Source organism: Barbatula barbatula (assembly GCF_947034865.1).
Source record: "Barbatula barbatula genome assembly, chromosome: 10".
In the NCBI taxonomy this organism is placed as follows: Eukaryota; Metazoa; Chordata; class Actinopteri; order Cypriniformes; family Nemacheilidae; genus Barbatula; species Barbatula barbatula.
Genome location: NC_136773.1, coordinates 23172332 through 23198229, shown reverse-complemented (window position 1 = coordinate 23198229; position 25898 = coordinate 23172332). Strand labels below are relative to the sequence as shown.

At 39.4% G+C, this 25898-nt stretch overlaps 1 protein-coding gene across 2 annotated transcripts in view; it reads right to left on the bottom strand.

Moving 5' to 3' along the window:
- Positions 1-2363: 2363 nt before the first annotated feature.
- Positions 2364-25898, bottom strand: part of arhgef17 (Rho guanine nucleotide exchange factor (GEF) 17) — a 49802-nt gene continuing 26267 nt past the window's right edge. Inside the window, exons 3-21 of one of the 2 annotated variants that reach the window (XM_079466132.1) lie at positions 17281-17358; positions 15279-15461; positions 13345-13461; positions 12918-13010; positions 12551-12727; positions 12133-12183; positions 11932-12041; positions 11575-11660; positions 11361-11479; positions 10413-10620; positions 9868-10129; positions 8246-8487; positions 7929-8169; positions 5835-5921; positions 5681-5748; positions 5449-5597; positions 5100-5274; positions 4544-4816; positions 2364-4455 (exon numbers count right to left, since the gene is read on the bottom strand). In XM_079466132.1, coding sequence (XP_079322258.1) covers positions 4244-4455; positions 4544-4816; positions 5100-5274; positions 5449-5597; positions 5681-5748; positions 5835-5921; positions 7929-8169; positions 8246-8487; positions 9868-10129; positions 10413-10620; positions 11361-11479; positions 11575-11660; positions 11932-12041; positions 12133-12183; positions 12551-12727; positions 12918-13010; positions 13345-13461; positions 15279-15461; positions 17281-17358 — 2931 coding nt within the window. In that variant the 3' untranslated portion in view covers positions 2364-4243. The remainder of the gene's footprint in view (positions 4456-4543; positions 4817-5099; positions 5275-5448; positions 5598-5680; positions 5749-5834; positions 5922-7928; positions 8170-8245; positions 8488-9867; positions 10130-10412; positions 10621-11360; positions 11480-11574; positions 11661-11931; positions 12042-12132; positions 12184-12550; positions 12728-12917; positions 13011-13344; positions 13462-15278; positions 15462-17280; positions 17359-25898) is intronic. The other variant, XM_079466133.1, reaches the window with a different exon arrangement.

Below are 25898 nucleotides of genomic sequence, written 5' to 3'. Positions count from 1 at the left end.
TAAACACTACTAGACTAATACATAAATAAATATAGTGGACAAAGACAACCGACACAGCAAAGCAGAAAAACAGAAACACCAAAAGAATGATACGAAAAAACAGAGGACAAAACAGACAGGAAAGAAACAAGGCGCTATTACATACATTTACGCATTTATCCAAAGCGACTTGCATTGTATTGTTTCCCCTGAGATCGAACCCACGACCTTGGGGTTGCTAGCGCATGCTGTAACCACTGAGTAACAGGAAAACCCTTTAAACATAGCCTTCGATGCATCATTTAATCATCTGTATTTGATATTTGAGAAGTTTGCAACATTCGGATTGACACACATAAGATTATTGTTACTATAGGTTACATTTTTCTATCACTTTTTCTTTAACTTGGGCGAATTGCAGTTTCCACATGCTTGTAAGATCGCTAAGTGAAATGTAAATATACTTTTAGGCCCTGCACCTGAAGGAAGCTCACCTTTACACATGGAGAGACATCACATAACTGCTTAGAGAAGAAGTTTGTTCTGAGACTGACTGGTGTCTCAAGCAATAACACTTATACACATCTCATTCTGTCCTAAATGTTGTCACTATAGTGTGTCACTATAAACAAATTGACTTTTTTGGCAGGATGTGAAAATGAGCAGACAATGTCATTTCTATTTCATTGACATATTGTTTGCATTTTAGTCTACATGCCTGTATTCTTTTCCCACATCTCCTCCCCCTCCAGCGCAGGTTCACGGGAGTACGGCTGGAATGCGGTCATGAGCACATGCTGCAGGGCATTTTAACAGAATTCTCTCACTACAATGCGCATCATTCGAGGTGCGTCACTGCTCCAGATGAATATGAATAGATCATGAGGAAAGTTACCAGACTTTGAAGAACATTTAATTCAACAGCAGAAAGAAAAGGTGGCGCAACTTTTTGTTCGTTGATGATTTCAATCTGAAAAACAATAAACTGTTAAACTGTGCGATTAGTCCCACCCAAATTCCAGAAGCCTGAAAGCAAATTAAAAACTGGGATTCAAAATTTTAAACTGAAAAAGAAGAATAAATAAAAACAAAATAAAAACAAGTAAATCTTCTGAATCCACCTCTTTAAAAGCAGGCCTCAAACAGCCTGAATCAAGCAATGATCCATTAAATAATCAAAGTTTTCTTAAGATATATCAGAGCTTTTCATTCCACCAAAACATCCTCAATGAGAATGAAAGAGAACTTTTGATTCGGTTCACCAAGTCAAACAAAGAAACACTATGAATCCATTCATATAAATGAGCATACAACTATACATTTAGCAGAATTAACATTACTTGTGGCATTTCAATGGGTGAACAACACAAATGCCTCCTAAGGTCACCATCACAGTCTCACCATCCAGATGTTTTTCAGGTTATATGAAACTGTCTCTGATGCTTCACAGTTCGACTGGGTTTATATGATCCTGTTGAATATCTGGCTCTATTGATGACTCTATAGGGACCTTAAAAGATGTCTGGGTCTTTAATTATAGGTGCGTTTGAAAGAGAGGATCAGGTTCACGGTTTGATCTGGCCTAAGGTTTCTCTTTAACTAGACTCAACTGCAGGGATAAATGTCTATCGCATGAGATTATAAAGCTCCTATTGTTCACTCGTGCAGCTAGTTCCCAGTGCATGACGTGAATCGGCCTTGTGCGTTTCATTTAGTCTGTATGGACATGGGATGTGCTGACAGCAGTGTTGAAAACCTATCAATTCAAAACCAGAGGTGTCAATATGGTTATATATTTATTCGTTCAGATTAGGGCTCCAAGATATATTGATATTACCAAAAGTCACAATAGTTTACGATAACTGAATCATTTGGATATCTCACAATTTTGTACTGTATGTTATGGCAGCTGGGACGCCAGAAGTATTCTGTAAAATAAAAAAATGCATTCTCGCAAAATTACAGTTTCCTGTTTATTTTTGCAGTCTTTCCAGCAATATTTCAAAAATACGTGAGAAATCTGTAAATACAGTTTTCTTTTTAAAATTACAGGTCTTTACATTATATGCAAAAATCTGTAAAAAAAGTTACAATTCTGTTTCGTGTTGTTATGTACTGTGCTATACGTATGTTGGTTATATAATTTTCAGTATTAAATATAATATCTTTTATAAACATTATCGAACTGCATATCGCATTTTCTTCAAAAACCGTGCAGCCTAGATATTGATGCTGCTAAATGTTGATATTTTGTATATATACAGTATAGAGTATATAATTATGTCAACTGAGCGAAACTGCTCATGATACTTAAATACTTATTCCAAATGAACACAGAATGAACTAAACTAAAATGAAAATAAAACTTGCAACATGCAGTTTTTAGGAAAAAACAGATTTTATCCAGAGACGGGGGGAGAAACATGAGGATTCGTGAGGATTCTGACATCAGTGAAATGTTTAATGACAAAGACACATAGTGACAAATAAGACGAATATCAGTAACAGTGTGAAATCAGCTTGACAACTGTTACACGAGCCACAGATGCTGGAACGCTGTCCATCTCTCATAAAACACCGTAACAGCTTGAATTTAAATGAGACGGCACACGCCAACTGAGGAAAAACAGACTTATAAAAATATGCCATTAGATTCATATGAACAATCGTGGACTGTGAGAGCACTATGTACACAGAAAAGGCAATATATACCAATATTTACAATAAACAACGAGGAGGGGAAGCGAGGAATTACTCACAACAGTGAGACTTACATTGAGTTTCATCACTCGCTTGGTTAAGATATTTGATCGAAAAACTAATTCAGATTTATGAAAATATGATTCTCTGATGATCTTGTCTTTCATAAAGGCAAAGTCAATTCTTTGACGATTTCTAAAAAGACCCAGAGGTTATTGGCACTAACATTCACAAAACAGATTATTAAAGTGAAACGTGACGTGGTTTGTGGAAATCACTGCAGATTAAATGACACGTCATTCTGTGGCATTTGGATTCAGGCGAGTGCGTTCGTGACCGAATGCATCATCAACCTACGGCAGCTGAATGGACTTTTAATAGGAAGTCCACCGTCGGTGGGCGGCACGAGATTTACCACTGAACCGTCACTCATAAACAGAGCGAAAGGCCTGTAACTTCAGTGTCTTCAGTGTGCGTGTCATAATCTAAACACAAACACCGTTCTTGAACTCAAAACTCGAATCGACATTTTGTAACACGCACAATTAATAAAACTCCTGACTACTTTCTTAAAGGGTCAATGCCACAAAACATGTCAAGAAACATCTGATATTTCACCCTAAAACCTAAACGTTTTTCGCCCACAATGCTTCATTTCCATTTTGCTAAATGTATTTGTTTTATTACGAAAACCCTGGTCGTTTCTTTATGAGAGTCGCCTCAATTATGTTTGGTGAGCTGAGAGCGACAGTAGAGACAAACACCAGACTACAGTATTTATAAATTAAGTGCTATAAAAAAGTATAAACTAAAACTGAAAAACATAAATACTGTACAAAAAGGTTTTTTGTCATAATAACTACGATATGGAATGTCATTGCTGTTCTTTTACATCATGTAGTGAAGTCTTTTTTATACATAGAAATAATAAAGTGATAGTGTGTAATAACTCTGATTGTGGTTTATTGGAGATATAGTAGCGTGTGTATGTGTGTATTATAGCGGTATTTTAGCCTCATATTGCACATTGGTTACTAAAGAAAGACTCTCATCCTGCCCTGTACAGCACAACAGAGAGGTTTAACATCACAGTCTGTAAGGACCAGTAGTCGATCGCTCGAACCATAAGCGGCGGACCGTTCACACCGTTTCCCACAATCCTCTCTGTCGCATGTGATGCGTTCCATACCTTCTCTCCAGCCAACTGAATAATTCTTCTTCACACAATAATATGTCCATTTTCGTTCTTCCTCTTGTCCTTCACTCGTCCCTGCGTTTTCCTTCTCTGGCAACTCGGCGGTCTTCTCCTCCGCGAGGGGTTTTCAACGTAACTCTTTTTAAAACTTGAGTTTTAACACGATATTTAAAAGCGCCCACAGGGAACACCACACGGCAAGCGAGATCGATTTCTTACAACAAGAAACAAAGTGACGGAAAGCTCTGACCCAAACAAACACCCCGTTTTTCACATCTTACACACCCGTGCACAATGCACAAGAGAACAGGAAGGCTTCAGGGGGAAGTGCGTGGGCAACTCCAGCGGCTTGCGTGGGGCGGGGCTTTATCACACGCGCCACAGCAGTAAGTGGTTTGTGCTGTCGTCCCTCCCCACCGTCTCGCTGCTATTGGTCAGCCTGAAATCTTCATAGCCGTCGCCGCCGCTGATCACCAGCAGGTTGGATTTGACGGGCATGAGCGTTGACGCACGCCGTCGGGCCGAGTCACGTCCCTGCAATCCTCCGCTGCCACTCTCAGAGTTATTCTGTGTGGAGTTCACTAAAATAAAACGACATAGCACACGTTATGTGACCATGTGTTAACCAAACAGCGGTGAAGCACAAAGTCCAGTAAGAGAGTATCAAACCTGCGTCTGACTGCAGCGGGAAGTTAAGGTCGAAACCTTCCGGCAGCTCGATGCACGTGAGGAAGCGGACGTGACCGGTGTGACCGTGAGCAGAGCCCATCGGGACGAGGGGAGACCGCACCGAGCCCGGTCCGGTGCTGGATGACACGGGCGGGATGGCCAGCGTCAGAACTACTCCGGCGCTGGTGCCGATCCATAGCAGGTCCTTACACGCCAGCAGAGCCGTGATCCGTAAGCAAGCTGCCTTGTGCTGCCGGATAATAGCATCAGAACCTGCGAGGGAAAATGAAATGCGTTATCTTATTTTGGTGGTGTTCTGAATAAAACCGAATCCAGAATCGAGACCAGATTTACAATCTCATTAAATGAGGAATGCTAAACGGCATCAGGAAACATACGCGTGAGCACAGAACGACTTCTAAAATATAGTTATTACAATAGCCGAAAAGGACACAAATATTAATGACATCATGCATATGACAGGGTCGCGTTGAGTTCAGATGACATCACACACTAATGCATCAGTGTGTTAGAATGAATGCACACTAGTCAGTACCTGCGAGCATCTTGTGTACGGCAGGTGCCACGTCGACCTCCGTCAGGCTCTCGTAGGTGGAGGTGTGATATAGTCGCACCTGAGCGCTGCCCTGTAATGCCATCCACACGCCCTTCCCATAATTCACCATGCTGGTGACGCAGCGCGTGCTGTCCTGACCCACTTGGAATGAATGCTTTTGCAAAACAGGAAGTGAAAATTGCAACAATTACGGTTAAACCTTAATGACATTGCCACTTCTAAACAATGTAATACTTGCACATCAAGTCCTCCATTTTTGTTTGTTAGTACAAGCCCACAGAGCGACTGAGTAGTCTAATCAGACTATATAAAAATATTCACGTCTCACCTCTTGTGTTAAAGTGCTGGGATTGACAATAAGAACGCGGTTTTGACAACCACACCACAGCTTTCCGGCCACGGGAACCATTTTAGTCACAGGTCCACTTGAAGAGCCCAGACACAGCGTTTGTGAACTCTGAGGATCCCAGAAACTTCCTGCGACACAGACAAACATTTCTTGTAAAATAAAGGCTTAATACTTCAGATGTTTCGCTTGAAGTGACTGCATCTGTGTGTACCTGCTTCCCTCTGATAGACAATCACCTCCCCGTTTGCCAAGGACACGAAAACGTTGTTGTCAAGATACCTGGAAAGACAAAGAAAAAAGATGTCTCCAAGTTGATGCTGTACGTGTTACCGTGACGACAGATCAAGGAGGGAATGGCTGCTTACAGGATACAGAGAATCGAAGCTGAATGCTGCATCTTCATACTGTTCTTTCTGTTCCTGATGTTGTCTGATGATTGATACACATGGATGCTGCAAAACAACAAAAAGAAAAAAAAGATTCGTTGAAATTTTCATTAATGTGGTGCACAAAATAATCACAAAATGAAAGTGAAGATACATAGGTTGTATATTAGGAGCTGCTTTATAGTAGATCTGTCCCAATATTTCTTCACTGCACAATTATCATGGCCCCAAAGTATCAAGACAACAATAAATTCATCTTAAATTTTCGCCAATAAATCACTAGATTTATACCAAAGGTAAACAAGATTTAGATTGTTTCACTAGATTTTTATTTTATTGTATGTGTAATATAATATAAATAATCACTGTTGTTGCCAATACTGATATATTTTGACACCCTTCATTTAATTATTTCATAAAAATATATATTTACACAAGGGGTCATATGGCACCAATACGTGTTTTTCTTTGTCTTTGGTGTGTTATAAGTTGCCCATGCATGTAATAGACACGTAAAATTGCAAAAAATTTAAGTGTGGAGATACAAACATGCTTGGTATGTGGAAAAACAGCTTATACACATTACATTTCATCTGAAACAAATGATAATATTAGTTTTAGCTGTATCATGACTTCACGATGCCATAGAACATTGTTTCACAAAAGTTTCTTTGAATATATCAAATTGAATCTATGCTATGGCATTGCTGTGAAAAACCTTTAAGGACTTTTATTTTAAAGAGTGTCGTTGGTTAGTTCAGGACATTTGTTCATTCATGAGTCGTGACAAGTTCATTCATGATTTCTGAACATCTGCATTCATCTATTGATGCGAACGGAAGACTGTACTAAAGTTGAAGAACTTATGTCTGAATTACGATGAGGGAGAACTACACAAAGACAACAATAAACAACAACTCCTGTAACCGAATGAACAGCTCTTGTAAATAAATACATTTTCTTTTTGTTTTGAGCATCAAAGCGGCTTGCATGAGAGAGAGAGAGAGAGAGAGAGAGAGAGTAAATGTTTGTATGGAAAGGCAGGTCTGAGCATGAGATAATGAGAGTTTCTGAGGTAACACAGTAAAGCAGGTAATGCATTCAGATGAAGGTCACCTGAGGTGAGACGTTGGGTTCTTGAGGTTGCATCATCACAAGTTATTCCAGTCGAACTCTTAATTAAACTCATGGGCATCAGATCCTGTCTAAACAAACTTCCGTAACACTCCATTATAACGCCTATTAATCGAATTACAAAACCTTAATACAAACCTTAAATCTTAATACAGGAAAAAAAACTCTGAACACTGTGGTAATCTAACTGAGACCAGTTTTACTGCACCTATGAATTGTTGTTCTTTTGTTTTCCCCTACTTTGTAAGTCGCTTTGGATAAAAGGGTCTGCTAAATGACTAAAGGTAATGTAATACAATGAAATAGGTGGAAATGTTATCAAGCTAAATTAATGTGTACATAATTGTTCTTAAATTCAAAGTTTTATGATAAAATCATGAAATAAAGCTCATGACTTACTTAAATCAAAAACATGATTTTTAATGCCGTTTATCTGATTTAGCAAATTAACTCTTAATATGTACACAGAAATATATAAAAATGAATTATAAATATTTATAATTATATATTCATAATTATAAATCATAAATAATATTACTGCCACTTATTTTCCAAGAATAGTAAAAGATTATATACTTTTCAAACATAAATACACATCAAGCAACAGCCCCCCATTCAAGTCCGTTATATGGAGAAGAACTCTGGAAAGCTTTCCTCAAAAACCACAATTTGTTTTCGACAGAAGAAACAAACACACGAAGGCTTGAAGGACATGTGGGTGAGTGAATTATCATGACATTTTAAAATGAACTACTCCTTTGATACTTTTACGGAGGAAACTTCCCTGCCTCTGAACCATCTGTCATGGCCAAACAGGTGGGTAATAATATCACTTTCACTCACGACGGACAGATCTCAGTCAACTGTTTTCATTCAGAAATCACATCACAGAAGGTCACATTAATGATGTCCTAACACCGCAACCAATCACAGACTCACCAGCCGTCCTCGGTTCCCAGCCAAACGGAGCTCTGATACGCTTCAGGGTCGATGCTGAGCAGGTCCTCCAGGCTGGCGCGTGTGAAGGACCCTCGACTGGACCTCCGCATGGCCCGACCGTCCATGGGACTCTCGGCACTGAGCCGAGGAGCCCCGAATGAGCTGCGCACCGGAAACTCCTGCTCCTCCTCAGAGCTGGTGGTCTCAGTGGCCATGTCCTTAGAAACGGCCGCCTCGTCATCTTAGACAAATAAACGAATCATCTTTAAAATGAATAACACAAGACAGAAAGTTTTAGGAAATGGTTTTAGACTCACTGAAGTTGGATGAGATGGTAGAATGGGAGGCTTGACTCTGTAGTGTGGATGAGGGGCTGGGAGAGTCTTCATCATCCGTGTCATCGCTGTCGAAGGGTACGAGGTCTGCCGGTGGAGCCGCGGGGGACTCGCTGAGCTCCAGAGATGAGCCGGAGATGGAGATGTGCAGCTGGGGTTGTGCGGAGGCTGTGGTGCTCGAGTCCGCCGGGACAGAGGGAGCAGAATTGCCAATACGTTCTCTGCTATGACAAACAGAGAAGATTTACAGACTCAGTTTCTTCTAGTTTCATTTTTGCACACGTCACATACAGCACCGTTAATAACATTGTGTCGTATTTTTATACAAAACAAGTTATGTGTGGAAATGATTGTCTCTCCATGTTACACTTTACATATTGGGTGAATCGCACAAACACCGATCTTATGAAAGATCCAAACTTGGCAATGCAATAATATCACAGTACAAAAGCAAACTCAATATTTATAAAACTACATGCACAAACTGTCTCTTCACCATGCCATCAGTACTTTATGTATGTATTATACATTTATATGTTACTATTGCATATTTTACATGCAAGTTGCATCACCAGATAAAACCACACAAACTGTACATGTGAACATTGTGTGTGAACCAATAGTGAACACTTTCACAGCATTTATTCATTTTAAACCAGCTGTTCAGCGATTAATAACATCCAGATAGTTCCTGTTTACATAATAATAGTATTTTCTTTGTATTTATAAACATACATGTTTAGGATATTTTTACATGTATATATTATTATTTATATAACAATGAAAAAAATATATATAAACATTTATTCAATTTGTCTTATATAATTAATATATGGCAACACTTTACAATAAGATGCTATTTGTTAACAGTTGTAAATGCATTAGCTAACAATGAACAATTTAGTTTATGAGCATTTTCTAATCATTGTTAATGTTAGTTAATGTCAATACACTTATTCATGTTATTTCATGGGGCATTAACTAATGTTAACAGACACAACGTTTGATTTTAAACATGTTTTAGTAAATTCGGAAATGAACATGAACTAAGATGAATAAATATTGTAAAAGAATTGATCATTGTTAGATAATGCATTAACTATTGTTAACAAATGGCACCTTATGGCAAAGCGTTACAATAACTACATGTGTTTATAAATACAGAATTACCACGCACAGACATACAGTGTGATATAAACATGATATATAACATGAATATAGAACCTTTATTCTTGCTGCGATTAATCGCAATGAATCGTTGAACAGCCCTATTTTATAAAATGTTTTTTTCAACATTTATTGATATATAGAAAATATCATGACAGTTGCATAGTATTAGCTAACATGAACAAAAAGGAATAAATGCTGTAGAGATATATGTAATGTATTGTACAATGTTTCCTCATGTTAGCTAATATATAAACTAATGTTATTGTAGTGTTACTGTAACAGCATGTCAAACATTACAACCGAGTCCCAAGGTGCTCATCATCACAGTAAATCAGCTATTATTATTATTAGTGTTTAACCAGAGAATCTTTCTCAACTCGCTCACACAAACAGGTGCGTTCTGGGACCCGAGATCTCGCGCGAGTCTCTCTCACCTGTTTTTAAGTCCCGGCACGGCTGCGATGCAGATGATGCGAGCGGAGCAGACGGCGATGCAGGCCTCCACCGTGGGCTCGTCTCTGATGTTCAGTAAGCACACCTGACCCACGTATCCGTCGCTGTTACACACCCACACTTCATACGTGTTCTCAGGACAGCTGTGACTGGGGGAGGCGCAGGAGAACTGCATCCCGCTGCGGGTCTTCATGATGGGGATGGCTTTCAGGAACTCGGGGTCCCACTGGTCCTTGTTCATAGCTGGAGAAATTAAATATGTATAATGCGAGCTGGAGTTTTCATGAATACGAGAGTATATATTTTTTTCCCACGATGATGCATTATAGCAAAACAGATAAAAAACATTAGATGGGTTATGTGTATCTTGATGTATATGGTATTTTAGGTCTTGTGTAAATGTCTTTGCCAAGTACAGAAAGTAAATGATCTTTAAATCTGTTGCTCGGTGGGAAAATAAGTTTCAGATGATTTAAATTGCTCTGAGAATACTCAAGGAGTATGTATGAAGTGCTCAAGTGCTCACCGAGTTTCTTTTTGGCCTCCTCGAAAGCATGTTCAAAGTTACTGCGAGCGTCAGGGCTGCTGAACTCAAAGAAGAATGTGTTCTCGGCTGACGCTGTGGTCAGCTCCAGTTTACTGGGTAATAACGTCATACTAAAGGCCAAAGACTGTTTTTCTGCCAACTCACGGTGAACCGAAGCCATGAGATCCTTTATCACATCATCCAAACTCTTGAGAAAAAGACACAGGGGGAAAGTTTTAACAGAACTTCATTATACCCGTCTTAATCCAAAACACCAAAAATATCAATACCAAAATATATACAGGTACGAAAGTTTTCAGAAAAAGACAAATATACTTAAAAAACATCCATATTATCTCAAAAATGTATTTATTCAGCCTAGTGTCATTTCAAACCTGTATTTTTTTCTTCTTCTGTGGAACACAAAAGAAGATATTGTGAGAAATGTCTCCGATTTTTTGTGTCCAGACAATGTGTGTCAGTGAGTCATTGTTATGATACCAGCATTCTTCATAATATCTTACTTTGTGTTCTGTTACAGAAAATCATACAGGCTTGGAATTACATGAGGATGAGCAGATGATGAAATAATAAAAAAAATGTGTATTCTGCAATAAACTGTTATTTTAGATGGTTCAAATAAGACATTAAACGTAACATTATCAATATTATACTTCGACAATAAAATAAAAACCAGAAAAAAATCGAAAGAATGTTTAGTAAATAAATGAAGAAATCGAAGGAAAGTTTAGTAATGACTCGCATCCGAGGAAACAATGAAAAATTGTTTCTCTGCAATGACAAAAAAAAATGTAATCACCAACATCTGGATTTAATATAGACACAAATGCGAGAGAGTCATTTTGTTCATCACTGGGGACTGAGATTGAAAACAATTGACTGCAGATAATAAAAAATGTCTTTACATCAATTAGAATATAAAATGACCTGATGAGGGAAGCTGAGGGTCTCTGAGAGTTTGCTGATCTGTCCGAGGGTGCTGAGATCTTCATCCAAACGGCCGATGGTTTTCTGGATGTTTTCTTTGTTAGAAGCTTGGTTAGAACCTGCAGAAGAGATTCAACATTCCCATGATCCTCAGTGGCACACGTTCATGTAAATCATGTCATGTTAAATGTGAGAGATATTTAAATACGAATACCTTTAACCACCTCCAAATCTTCTAAAGGCAGTTTCCACAGGAACTTATATTTACTTGACGTGTCAATGACACTTGCAACAGAATACCTGAAAGAGTTTAAATAAATAACCAGAAGTTTTTTATGCAGTATGAAACAACACACATTAGAGAAAGAGCTTTATTCTCTAAACTCGCCAATAGCAATAAATTATTGTAAATAATAAATGACTTTCCACTAGGTGGCAGTGTGATCCCGTATTAAAGTGCACGTGGTGTCACCCGCGGGCCAAAAGAGCTCTTGGGACTGTGGGATTTCTAAAGCAAACATCAGTTTTCCCAGGCCCTCCTCACATCTCTGAACTATTAAAAGAAACTCACAGACTCATGGAACTTCTGCGGAGTGATCCGGACTTCCTCTTCAGCGTGGTACAGATGAGCAGGTCACTGAACAGAAAAAGAGAGCGGTCCTTCTTCCCGCCAACCGTTTTCTGCAGAACAGAGAAGGACGGAGATTTAGGGATGCCATCGTCTTTGGGAATTAGACCTTATTTTATTTAATAACAAGATTCTTTTGCTTACAGCCTCCACCACCATCTCTTGCCTCAGAAACTTCCTCTGTGGATTCAGGATCTGACAGGAAATGACATCATTAGGGATCGAAAGGGCAAACTGGCCTTCACAATACAAACAAAATGCACTTTTTGTACTGTGCATGAAGAAAACGTTCGGGCTGACGTTGGCTATTTTCTCCCCAATTATAAGATTAATGTACCGTCTCTATAAGTTACCAAATAATATCTTAAATTTGTGGGATTTTTATATATTTTCTACACTTCCCCCACTACTGCAGCAACTAGAATACATGTTTGCAAACCTTATTCTGGAAGTAACTCGCAGTAACACACAGCGGGACCAGAGGGGTGTGTAAATCATTCAAATCAAAATTGAAGTTAAGTTAAAAACAGGAAGTGTGCACAGAGAAATGTGTCTCTCTCACATGTTCGACACCCTCTATATGAGCTTCGATCTCCTGCATGACGCGTGTCTCTTTCTCCAGTTCTTCTGCAGTGTGTCGGCCTTTGTTGATTCTTTCTGCCAGTCGTTTGATGTTCCTCTGAGCGTCCAGCAGAAAAGTGTAGTCCGGGTGCTCTTCAGGTGTGTGTTTTAGTAGATCCTGAAGCAAACGCACACACAGAATTGTTGAAAACACACCGTCATGAACACTTGTTAAGGATACAATGTAACAAACAGCGTTGTAGTTTGTAACATAGCTCTGTCACACAAAACAAGGCTGACATGGTCAACAAAGCAAAACGGCTGATAAAAAATGAAAACCAAGATTGAAAAATGAAGGTGAGAGTAACCTTGACCAGCAGCTCGTATCGTGGGATCCGCTGGACGGGTTTAATCATCAGATCGCCCAGGGCTTGTTTCTCTTTATTCTCACGCATGCTTTGCTGAAGAGGAAAGAGAGAGAATAATAAAGGACGAGAGGGAACACAAACAAAACAGAGGAACGTTTAGACGAACAACTGAACCTTATCATGATTTGTTTGATTATACCAGATCACATTCAGTTCAGACTCTGCCACTAGATGGCAGTAATCCTCCAACCCTTCAGTTTAACTGGACACCCAAACAAACCATTGATCCGTCAACATAGATACAAATCTTTTATAAACACATTTAGTTTAAGCTTATACATTGAAGGGTGTTTAATGAGCTCAGAAAACCAATGTGGAAATATTTCTAACACTATACACAAAACATAACATGAACGTAAAGGCGTACATCTAAAAACTTCAGAAAAGCAGGTTTGGCCTCCTTGGCGATTCTCACAGCATCTTTGGCGTTCATGAAGTTATCGATGTACGCTGAATAAATATTAGCCAGGATCTCTTTGGAAAACTGTGAGGAGGAAAGAGAAAGAGAGAGAGAGGCATCAGTCAGTTCAGTGGACTGTAAACACAACGCTCTCAGGTCTTTAGGGACGGAAGGCGAGTGTGGACGGACACTTCACTTATGAATCTCCTTACAGGACCGTGAGGACAGACAGCTCATCTCAGTTGTACTGTAATGTACACAGAGGGATTATCTTCACCCTCGGCAAACAGCTGTTTTACAAGCCCTAGTGTACAGAGACACACAAGTGAAGAGACTTCACTTATGAAAATACTTGTTTTATACTTTATGATCACAACCGCACATCTTACATTGTATGTTCACACTGAAATGCGTGTTCATGTAATATTAAAAGCGTAATTCAATTATTTCATGTTTTATTTGCAGACTGTGATGAAACTTTGGTAAAACTTTATATGTTAAAACGAGTAAACATCAACTAACAATCAACAAAACAGTTTTTCAGTAATGTTAATGTCAATACTAATAAAGTAATAATGTTCATTGTGCATTATCAAATGTTACAAAGTTTGATTTAAAAATAAACCTACCTAATAATAAGAAAATAATAATAATAATAATAAATGCTGCAGAAGTATCGTTCATTGTTAGGTCGAGCTAACTAAAGCATTAACTATTTGTTTACAAAAAGAACCTTATTTTAAAGTGCTTTTGAAAGTAGTTTTCCTTCTTGCTTTTTCATTGTTTCCGACTTGTGTTAAAGTGGTACTTTACCCAAAAATGTTTTTCATCAGCTGCTCTTGTCATTTCTTTCTTCCGCAGAACACAAATGAAGATATTTTGAAGAAAGTTGGTACCCGAACAGCACTGGACCTCATTCACTTCAATTGTACGAACACAAAACCAATGAACGGGGGCCTTTAACAACATTCTTCAAAATATCTTCTTTTGTGCTCTGCGGAAGAAAGTCACACAGGTTTCAAATGACGAAAGGGTGAATAAACGATGACAGAATTTTCATTTTTTGGTGAACTATCACTTTAATACTGTTCTTGTAATGGTGGCTATAAAAGTAGAATAAGAAACAAATTCAACATCTATATTTTCACATTTCATGAAGAAAATACAAGTGGTCATTGCCCATTCCCGTAACACTGCTACTCGACAGCCAGGGCGGTCTTAAAGGTTTTTAGTGCAAACTAATAATAAATGTGTCCTATTCATCCCAATTATGTTTTATATTTGAAACTTTTAATATAATAAGAGCGTAAAGACTTTTTGAGTTTCTTTACGTTACTACAATAAATGCATCAATAAACCATTTAATGTACTCATTTAATATGACAGGGTCAGGACCCAAATCCACTCAGATCCTCAAACAAGTGCTTGTAAATCAAAATGATGGGTTTTAAATGACCGCATCATCGTGCCGGAGCATTCGTTCAACATGCGACTATAGAAAACATCACAGAATTCAATTCTGAAATTACTTTACCACCTAAACAGGAAGTTACGAATGACTGATGAATGAATGACATCAAATTTCACGAGGGTGGCCAATCACAGAGTGATTTTCCGCAGGGCTAATAAGACATTCAGACGGATGATGTCATTATTACGTTTTATTGGGAGTTAATGTGAAAATGGCATAGCATGTGCACTACACGAGCGTTTCTTGATTAAACCAAATTGAACGATTCGCTCGTGAGGGCTGTTAAATTTCTCCATGAAGTCATACACAGTTAAAGTCAACGAATGTACTTGGCTAGCCACGCTATTTACTATTTGCAGCACACTCATCTTGATGCCATACTTCATACATGCATTGCAGTTATCCGAGTAAAATAAAGCCACAAACTCACAGATTGAATGAGCAGATGTCCGACGGTCTGTCTGTCGTGCCATTGGTTGACACAGTCCAGCACCTGATCCAGAAACTGCTCGTGATGTTCCAGGATCTCTGGGATCTGGTAGAACATCTCATCCACCAGAGACGGGTCACAGAGAGGAGAGTTCTCGGGATGCTTCAGGGGCTTCATGTAGCCCTGAGGTGAAGAAGAACAGAAGAGAGTTGACGTGGGTTGAAAAGAGTTTAATGATGGATGATGGGAACAGATGCGTACTATAGTAAAACCACGGAGCCTATCCAAAAACATGGTTTTATAATAATATGTGCAATCAGACCCGTACCACGCACACGCTGTTGGCACATATCAGTGTTTGTCAGCTCATCAGGTTCGCTTCTGTTTCTGTTTTGACTAAAGCACATCTGGCCGATGTTCCTCGGGCGCTTCGAACGGCGTGAACGTGCCAGCAGACACCTCACTGCAGCGATAAACCTCTCCGTCTTTCATCCACCCATCATGCACCTCTCCACACCTTTTCAACAGCCTCCCCATCTACACCCCGAGCGTGTTTAACCAGAGCTTGTGTTTTTCTTACATGTCGCTCTGTCGATCGATCGAACGCCGTTTATGAGCAACGATGCTGCTGGAACGCAATGCTTTAGCCTTAAAGATAACCGGCTTCAGAATTCAGCCATAAATGAAGGATAAACCTGTCATGGGGCTAGAGGTCTGCATTCACACTGCTGTTCCGCAGGACCCGGTACAGATTCTTGCGGTGCGGGATTACATTTTTCGGTAGCAGTCGGAAACTCTGGACTGGAGCCGGTCTTTGGACAGGTGCCCACTCCGACATCCTTCTAACTGACCACATGTAGAGCCGGATCTGAGGACTGTGCTCATGGACCAGTTATTACTCCGTTATAAATTTAATTTGAACGCGTCAGCCCCCCGACAGAGCGGGCAGGTCGCCGAGTGCACCTTAGAGAAGAAGAGTTCATGTCATCAGGACATTTCTTGCATGAATTATATGTTGCATGAGCTAGCTATAAGCCAACAGGTTTCGTTTAATCAGATTTGGCTAATAGTTTGAGTGAAAGACGGTGTATCTAATAAATGTTTAAATTTTGTCTACTGTATTGACGTCAATATACACAATTGCTCTTACATTTTAATAAGACGAAAAAAATAAATGATATGTTTTGTTATGGAAAAATGTAAATGTGAGATCTTAAATGTGAGATCTGGAAGCGTGATCTAAATTTAGCGGGATCCGTCGGGCTGGGACAAGCAGATAGCGGGGTGAACACAGAGCGGGAGCGGGTGGGTGCAGAATTAAATTTAGTGGGCGCGGGTGAGAGCGTGACGGAAAAAACAGTCCCGCGCAGACCTCTAATGGGGGCCGTTTTGGATGCGCAGTGCCCGCACAGATTCGCATGATGTTTTAGTCCACGGTTCGTTCACCTTGTCGCCATGGCAACCCTCCGGCAGCCTCTTTGCTGCTGGAATAGGACGTTGTGAGTCAGAAGAGATGGGAAAATATGAATCTCTACAGCAGCCTATGTGATTTCCTGAGAGTAACATCATGTCCTCATTGTTCTCCATACACTTAAAACCAACAGACCGGGAGACTCGACGCTCATCTAAATGTGTTTTTGAAATAATCCTCGGCGGCTCCTTCATCAACACAAATCACAAAAAACTAACTAATGCCAGTGCTTCTGTTTTTATTAGTTTTAATAATGATAAACCTGCAACAAATGTGTTTTGTGGAAACTACAATTTGGCTTTAATCGCTGTCGGTGATTCAATTAAATCGATATCATCGATATGATCAAAGTGTGTGTGGGGGTGGCGCATCGGCCGACTTGGGTTCCATACCCGTCTCGTGGTCCTTTCCCGAACCCACCCCTTCTCTCTCACACTTCACTTCCTGTCCTCTCTCTCACTAAACTGTACAAATAAAGACAAAAACGCAAAAAGTTTTTCTTAAAAAAAAGTGTGAGTGTGCATTTTATACCTGAATGAGTGTGCGCAGAGATTCAACGTAAGACTGTTCGGTGTCCACTAGAGTCCTCATCACATGTTTTCTCATGTCCTGTGAAAGAGAAACAATCAAATAAGACTCGATACACAATAGTGGTTCACACAACCTAAACAAGTTTCTAAGTGATGTCCAGAAAGGGCACATTTGCACAATATTTCCTTTTAAATTACCCTCTGGTTTATTGAAATCATTTAAATATGAGATGAACCGTTTAGGTATTTAAGGAAATATTAGTTTGCAAATAAGCAAACCACACTGCACCATGGTGTATGGGTTTATTCTTATATTTAAAAAGTGCATTAAAAAACTGTTTTATCATTTATCCATATTTTGTTCTTCTGGCTCTCTGTTTATAAACTTTGTTGATGTGTTGTGTCGTTTTTGACCAAACCTTAAATTCTTCTCGAACATGCATATAATTGAGCATTTATTAAAGATGTAAATCTCTCTCTCCATACACACTTTATAATGAGACTCTAATCAAAATAAGAATTTCCTGTTTACTGGCCTGTGTCAGCCCAGCGTGCCAAATATGTGTATGTTTCCTTGTACAGTACGAGATGATAACTAACAACAGTGAGTCAGGCCTGAGCAACACTCTCATCTGTACAACGAGCAACGATGAGCAACAGAACACGGAGGTTTCAAGAATAAAAACAATCAGAAAGAGACAAGCTGTATGTTTCACAGTTAATGTTGTTAATGGGCATCCAGTGTCCTCTGGTATATCAGTTCTTTTCAGAGATGCCCAGCTCACACATTCAGAAAGACATAGATGTAAGTGGCTGTACAGGAAGTCATGCACTTCGGCCACCCAAAGTCAGGTATCTCATACACAAACTGAAAGATAGACTCCCGCTGCGTTACCTCTTTAGTCTCAAAACTCCAAGGAAGAGGATTCAGAAGTGTTCATCTTTAAAACAAGGTCGATATCATCTTATACCAGTCATGACTGTTAGAAAATCCATTTTGGGAACTCTAAAATACCACCTACCAATCTGAATGAAATGATATTCACAACATTTATTTGGAGATAATTCGGCGAAACCCCTCAAGGACTTTCAAGTGGTTTCTCAGAAGTAAGCAACTGAATCACGAAGCTTTTCACTCGAAAACAAATCGTGACCAACCAGAACCAAACATACAGGCGATAAACAGGTGGCGGATGAGTGCACGCTTAAATAAAATGTTAAGAGATTTTGTGAGACTTGGACCTAAATATGGCATGTTCATAAAAATGCATCTGGACAAAAATATTCTCAACGGGGGTGAGAAATGTGTCACTGTAACCAGCAGCAGAATGGCATTTTAAAAGCTGCGTATGACTGTACGCGTGGGAGCTATGAATTACTTATAAATACCAATAAAAGATTTGAACTTTTTAGCTCTTCGGCTCGTAATAGCCCCGATGCATTATGGGTCAGCATCCTAATACTGGAATCATATTATAGAGCAGGAACCTTAAAATGCATTTCTAGGATAAAGTGAGGCACTTAATTAAAGAAAGAGAACGTGAACCTCATCGTTCACACTAATAATAAGCAAATCCTAATGTCAATTTATGCATAACAACTACAAAACAAATGCATTTCAAGAGCAAAGAAAGACAAATATATGACAATCGAGGAAGCATAAGGAGAAAAACATAAAAACGTGATCATTTTCCACACCAAACAGACGATTTATTAGATTTTACTTCACAAGAAACAAACACATAAGACAGGTAAAACCCATAACCCTCTATGACCCGGGTGTATTTTTAGGGAATGAGGTGAAGTTTATGCTTGATATTTCCTGGCAGTGTGAAGCAGGGCTCTGTTTTAGTTATGAGAAGATCTCATTTCTTTTGAAAGAACGGATTTAAAGTACGCCGTGCTCTTCAGCCAAACACAGTATTTCTGCCAACTTCAGCTTCAATACATTTTCACCACGTCATGAAGGAGCAGATGAAACCTGGTCAGCGAGTTCACCCAAGCAAACAAACCAATACTGATCTGATCAGAAATGTTCATCGGATGATAACCACAACATGGTCAAGGTTCTCTGGGCTTCTGCTAAAGCTCAGGATTCAATCACAAACCGCCGAACCCACGGCAAAAAACACGTCAAATTATTCAGTGAATCTTTCTGATTTATAGGAACCTTCACCAAAAGACGTCTCGCCATGTGCACATTAGTCACGAAAACCATGACGTTACCGACGCCACCATTATTGAATTTAGCGCACAGATCTGATCGTTTACATTTTCATTTGCTAAATGAGCTGTAATATATGGTATTTTAATATTGAACACTCCTTCTTTTTGTCTGAACGTGGCACAGCTGCTGCACATGCTCGGACATGTTGTGATGTTTTGATGGCATATAAATGCGGGCAACAAGAATCCGATTCTCGACGCCTGCAAAAACACAATTCAACAATAAACACTTGCGATATTGAAATGAAGAAACCGTGGAGGGAATTGAAAAGCAACAGGCTAGTTGCCTAGCACCACACATCATTTTCATCCCTTGTGATGAGTGTCCTTAAATCTCTCTCACCAGAGACGAAACCACACTGCCATCATCATTTATAAAGCTCCATCCTCCCTAACGTTGCCACAGCAACAGGTTTCGGAGAAAAACTTCTCCTGTGGTGATGTGCGGTCCTGCAGAGCTTCTTCAACAACGGATCTGTGTGTCAGAGACTAAAGATGCACAAGACAATGATATTCAGATTTACAACCGGACTCATAGGGATGGTTTCCCAGACAGGGATTATTTTAAACCAGGACTAGGCTTTAGTTAAATTAGTCAATTTAAATTGTTTTTACAAACATGTCTTACAAACATGTGTAACTTTTAAACAAAACTGATGAATTTTAACATATGTCAGTGCAAGCTGTTTTAAGTTTAGACCGCTCTAACATTTATTAACGTCTGGGACTAGTCTTAAACATTGTCATAAAAAAGGTCATAAAATTAAGATGATCCCAAGTGAAAAGTACTACAGCATACTAAAGTATTTACCATAGTAAACCTTAGTTAATTCTAGCACAATAGAGAATGTTATTATAATTGGACTATGGTTTAGTAATAACCTATTTTGTAGTGTTTACTACAAGTAATGTTAAAAACGCTACTGTATCTAATGCTGGGTTCACACCAAACACGAATTAAGCGTTTTGCGCAAGTAAACTATGCACAGTCAACGCAAAGACGCCAATAGATGTGAACTCGTGGCAGCCGATGCGAATGACGCAAACCGAGCGGTGCAATTGCGGCGAACGTGCGTCAATCTCGTCTTCCACGCAAATATTTGTCGGCTCACGTAACTCGCACTAAAATAACAACCTTTTCCCGCTAGTAATGATGAGCGTGGAACGCGATTGTTGGCATTTAGTATGAACCCAGCATAAGAATTTGACTACACGCTACTTTAGTAAATACTAAAGTTCACCATAGTATTTATTCATGTGAAATGACATGTCAATACCAAAGATTAAACCAAACATGGGAGACACAGCAACATTAAAGAAATCAGAGTCTTTTTCAAACTCCTGGGCTTTCTCCCAACATCACCATTTCCAGAAGAACTGGACATTTTGACTCCGCTCCTAGGAGAGATTTTCAAAGTGAAGCTTGGATTTAAAAAATCATAAAATTCTGAATGATCTGTGCCACATGTTGAATGCCAGCTCTGCTTGGTTCTGCCAACAGCAGGTCTCACGATCACAGCAAACTGTCTATTTTTGGTAGAGGAAAACATTCATGAGCATTGAACGCGCCGAGAAAGCGAATCGCAGACCAAACCGAAGCCAAACATGAGCAGATAGAACACAGGGAAATTAAAAACAGGGATACAGACAGGAATATATGAGAACAATAGGTCATTCTGACAGAACATTACAACTCAGAATACCACTTATTCGCTTCAGCAGAACACAGACTTAAAGGCATAGTTCACCTAAAGGTAAACATTCATCATTTACTAATCCTCATTTCATTCCAAACCTGTTTTGTTCCTTTCTTATAGAAATTTTTGAAGAACGTGGACAACCAAACACAATTGAACTCCCTTGAATTCCACAAAACCAGATTTCTCGAATTATGAAGAAAGAATCACTTGAAGTGATTACAAGATGAAATAATTTTTATTTCTGGATGAACTACACCAAATGTCACACGGAGAAATAGGTTGAACCTGGGCCATATGGGAGGTATAAGACGTTCTTACACCCCCACCTCGCAGACTGGAAAATCCTCTATGCGTCCAGACGTAATCCAAAAACAGAGTTAGGTTTAAAGAGAAAAGTTGAAAGCTTTGGCTGCCGGCTTTTGGCTAACCGGCTAACTATTTAGTCTCCTAATTCTATTCGGGGTACGGTAATAACCCGCCACAGAAAAGAGAGAGAGGGAGAGACACAAACTTTACTAAACAAAACTCCGTCCATCCATCATCTGCACCGATTCTGAAAGTCTTAACAATGATACAAATATACATAAAAATACACGATGAACAGACCAACACAGAAGTGTTTTCAGATTATGGAAACAACAATCAGACGATCTGTCCTGAAGAGGTTAAAGTGATGCACAAACAGAGAACACAAACGTTTGCAACAGGTAAAAACTAAACGTTTTTCTGTGAGGCCCGTACCTCAGCGCCGGTCTGAGGATTGCCCGTGCCTCCCCCACCCCCGTTTCCATTGGGCTCTGTGGTGGACCTGTCGCTCATCTCATCGCTCGGCCCACCTCCATCATCACTGGTACCCTCTCCGCTCTCCTGCATCTCCTCCAGAGCGATGGTAAACTGGGCGAGGGTCCGTACCATCTGCAGCATGCGACACGTGTCCCTCGCCCCTCGGGTGACACCAACTGAGCACGACACCACCCACCCTCAGCAACCCCTTCCGACAGTTCGGTCGCCCGCGCCAGGAGACGCGCAACAGGCTGACGAGAGTTAAATGATGTAATCGCAAAAAAACGCCAGAGGTTTAGTTCCAGTGTTGAATAAAAATCACAGTATCTCACCCCTTACCAAAGCTACATCTGACAGATGGTGATCAGAGAAGCCGAGATACTGCAGAGAGAGAGAGAGAGACAGAGAGAGAGAGACAGAGAGAGAGAGAGAGACCGGGCTCGCCGACAGCACTGAGCCGAGAAGCTCAGTGAGCTGACCAATGGAAGGCAGATCCTGCCCTGGCAAATTGGATTGGCTCAGCCTGGTGAGGATGTCAACACTTTAGAATAGAGGCGTGGCTGTTTGTTGCTATAGCAACGAGGAGGGGACTTGAGTGACTGACACAGATGGACAGAAAAGAAGAGAGACCTAGAAAAGGTATTACAAAAAGGCTTAAAAACGATACACAACCAACGACCTGAGGAAGACATTTATAAAACTTTTTTCAGTTTTTCTCTCTTTAATATTTTTATCAATATACGATGAATTTATCTTCCTATAGACAACTTATTAAATGTTCTTTCATTTTTAAGCCACTTTGAATAGAATGGTCTGCTAAATAAATAAATGTAAAGAAAAATGTAATCTTTTCTCAAAAAGTACAGGAGCAGATTCGTATTGTTTCTGCATTTCTCTGTCTCTCTCTCTCTCTCTCTCTCTCTCTCTCTCTCTCTCTCTCTCCTGTTCATTCATCACTCATGAGGTAAATCTGCATTTTATCCCTGTCGGACTATTTTTAGCGAGAGCACATTTTGGGAGACCTAAGCAGCGAGCACATTTGTGTTGATGCATTACTAAAAAGCGAGACGCTTCATCTTCTCCATCAGAAGAGCGCTACAGAGAAAGTGCCTTCCTCTTTTCACTGCGAAAACCACACACGCGCATCCATTTACCTCACAAGTTACGTAATGTCGTAATGTAAGTTGCCTACTACTGGAGGACTCACACTCGCACACCTCCGTCATTTAACTGAACCAAACCTTCACCAAATCAGCTAAAGAGATTCTGCTTTATAGAGTAAAAGTGTGGTGAGGGAATATTCCTGTGCATTAACAATGAACAAAAACAGACTCAAAGCTGTTGTAAGCATCTTTCGATGACAATGTTGAGCGCTCACAAAAAGGTGCATCTTTCAGGCTTTTCTGAAAGGTCATATGATGCAGGTTATCAGGTGTCTTTTATCCTGGTTGCCATAGCAGCAGCCGTCTCAATAAAAAGAAGCAGCATCATGTTTAGTGTATCCAAGAAACACAGATGCTGCGTCCCAATTCCCCTACTTCTCCTATCTGCTAAAAGTATGTACTGCTTTTGTTATGGAAAAGTATTTACATTTTAGTGCGTGGAAAAACGCACTGGGACATATTAACGCAAAACGGAAGTGGCCGTTGTTGCCTAGACGACACTGTGATCATGAACTGTCACGAAGATCAAAATACAGCTCTTCGTTGCATTCAAGTATTTATTCATTCATTATTTTGTATGTAATGTTTACTGTACAATTACATTTATTAATTTAGCGAAGCACCTTTTATTTCATTTTATTAATACAGGGAGTTGTGGTCCATGGCTTCACACTTCGAATTTTCGAAACCGAAGACCATCAGGGTACTTTGAGAATACTCATTTCAGCATACTATTGTATTTTCGAATATTATTTAGGATGGATAGTATGCGAATTGGGACGCAGCACCAGTCAACACAAAAACAATAACATCATACTGCATTTTATAAAAAGCTCCACCTGAGCGAAGTAGCACAGATCAACCTTTATTCCACCCGAAGCTAAACAGGTGCTGTCTGCAGGGCGTGATGAAAAAAAGTCCTGGCATAAGAACGCTTGTTTTCATCTTCATAGACTCGGTTGATTTTTGTTTGGTATGTGCATTTAACAGCTTGTCAAAGGCAAAGAAAACAAATGACGTGTTTGGTCCGCCGCAAAACGCAAGTGTTGATACGGGTCAAATATTCTGAGCTGTTCTTTGGAAATAATAACATAAATACTTCAGACCTCTACAGCCCTGACAATACCTGTAGAATACAGAAAGCATTTAAACATTTTACATGTATATTTGTGCACAATAAAGAGGATTAAATAAAATTGTCAAAATGTAAACGATTACTAACATTTTCGCAACCCGTTGAACTATTGTTTGTATTTTGTGTTAAGCATCATACTTAAATGTATAAGAATTTATATAATTTACAATAAATAAATAAAACATTTGACTTTACTAATGGGGTATTGTAATTAAACTTAAAGAGACAGTTCACCCAAAAATGAAAATGATGTCATTATTTGCTCACCCTCAGGTTATATATTGTATTTTTTGTTCTGTTAAACACATAATGAGATATTTTGAAGAATTTAGATAAAGCAAAGAGTTCTCGGGCACCTTTGACTACCATTTAAATCTTCCTACTATGGTCTCTTTGATCAGATATAAAATGCAAGACAGAGATCGATGAAGCTACAACAAAGCATCGTAGATACTTTGCCTTGCCCCGTCTCGATTAGTCTTGTCCACAGAAACCAAACCACCGTTACTCTGAAACGTGACTCAATTCCAGTTAATAATACACCCGATTATTCCTGACAGGGTGCCTGGTATCGCTGAGGGGGGTCCTGAATGATCTACTCCAACAAACAAATGAACGGATCATACCTGACCCGGTTATCACACATGATGTTCTATCATCAATATAAGTCATTACATTAAAGTGCTTTTCTCATTTTCCACGTCTACGGTGAATGGACGCACATTTTAATGGCATTTATTTTCCACATGCACAGCACTGGCGTTATAAATCCGTGTCTACGTCTATGGAAACAGCAAGGACGATAAGCTTTACTAAATGACAAATAATAAAACTCATACAAAATGCAGAAATTGTTGTAACATCAGATCAACCAGCTGTGAAATATATTTTTGCTATTCGAAAACAGCATTCGAATTTCCGGACATCATTGACGTATACATTGACAATAAATGTGTCGGCGGATATGTTTTTATGTGCCATGTGTAGTCATTAAAATTAGTTTTTAGATTTGACAATGAAGTGTTTGGTATATTATATTACTTTAGCAACCACTGAAGCCTTGATTCATCATGATGTAGTAAATACAGACTAATCGATCGGTCGAGATACAGGTTGAAGAAAATACTGTTGCTATCCAAAAACCAAAATGGGGCAGAACACATAAACACAATACAATTGTTGTCCTATGCAGGCTTGAATTCATATGTCTGTATAAAAAACATTTTTATGTAAGATAATATCAAAGGAGCAAACAAACACAGAGAGAGAGAGAGAGATTACAGTGTGGGTGAATCACGTCTCATAATGAGCCACACAAGTATTTCAGGCATTAGCTGCACTTCACCGGCCCACCTGCAGTTTTCTAAAAACACATCCATCAACACACATGGCAAACAAGATTGTGGCCATGAGACACTTTTCAAGCCGCATCACACAAAATAGCAGATTACAACTGAGTGATGTCTGTACGGACACAGTGGATATCCAAACACTGAAGAAAAGACCATTTAAAACAAGTCAAAGGTTGTTTGCTGGTCTTAGTTGTTTCGATCTGGTTTACCCGACAGACCAGCTCACACGTGCCCAAAAGCATCAATACTACACCAGACGT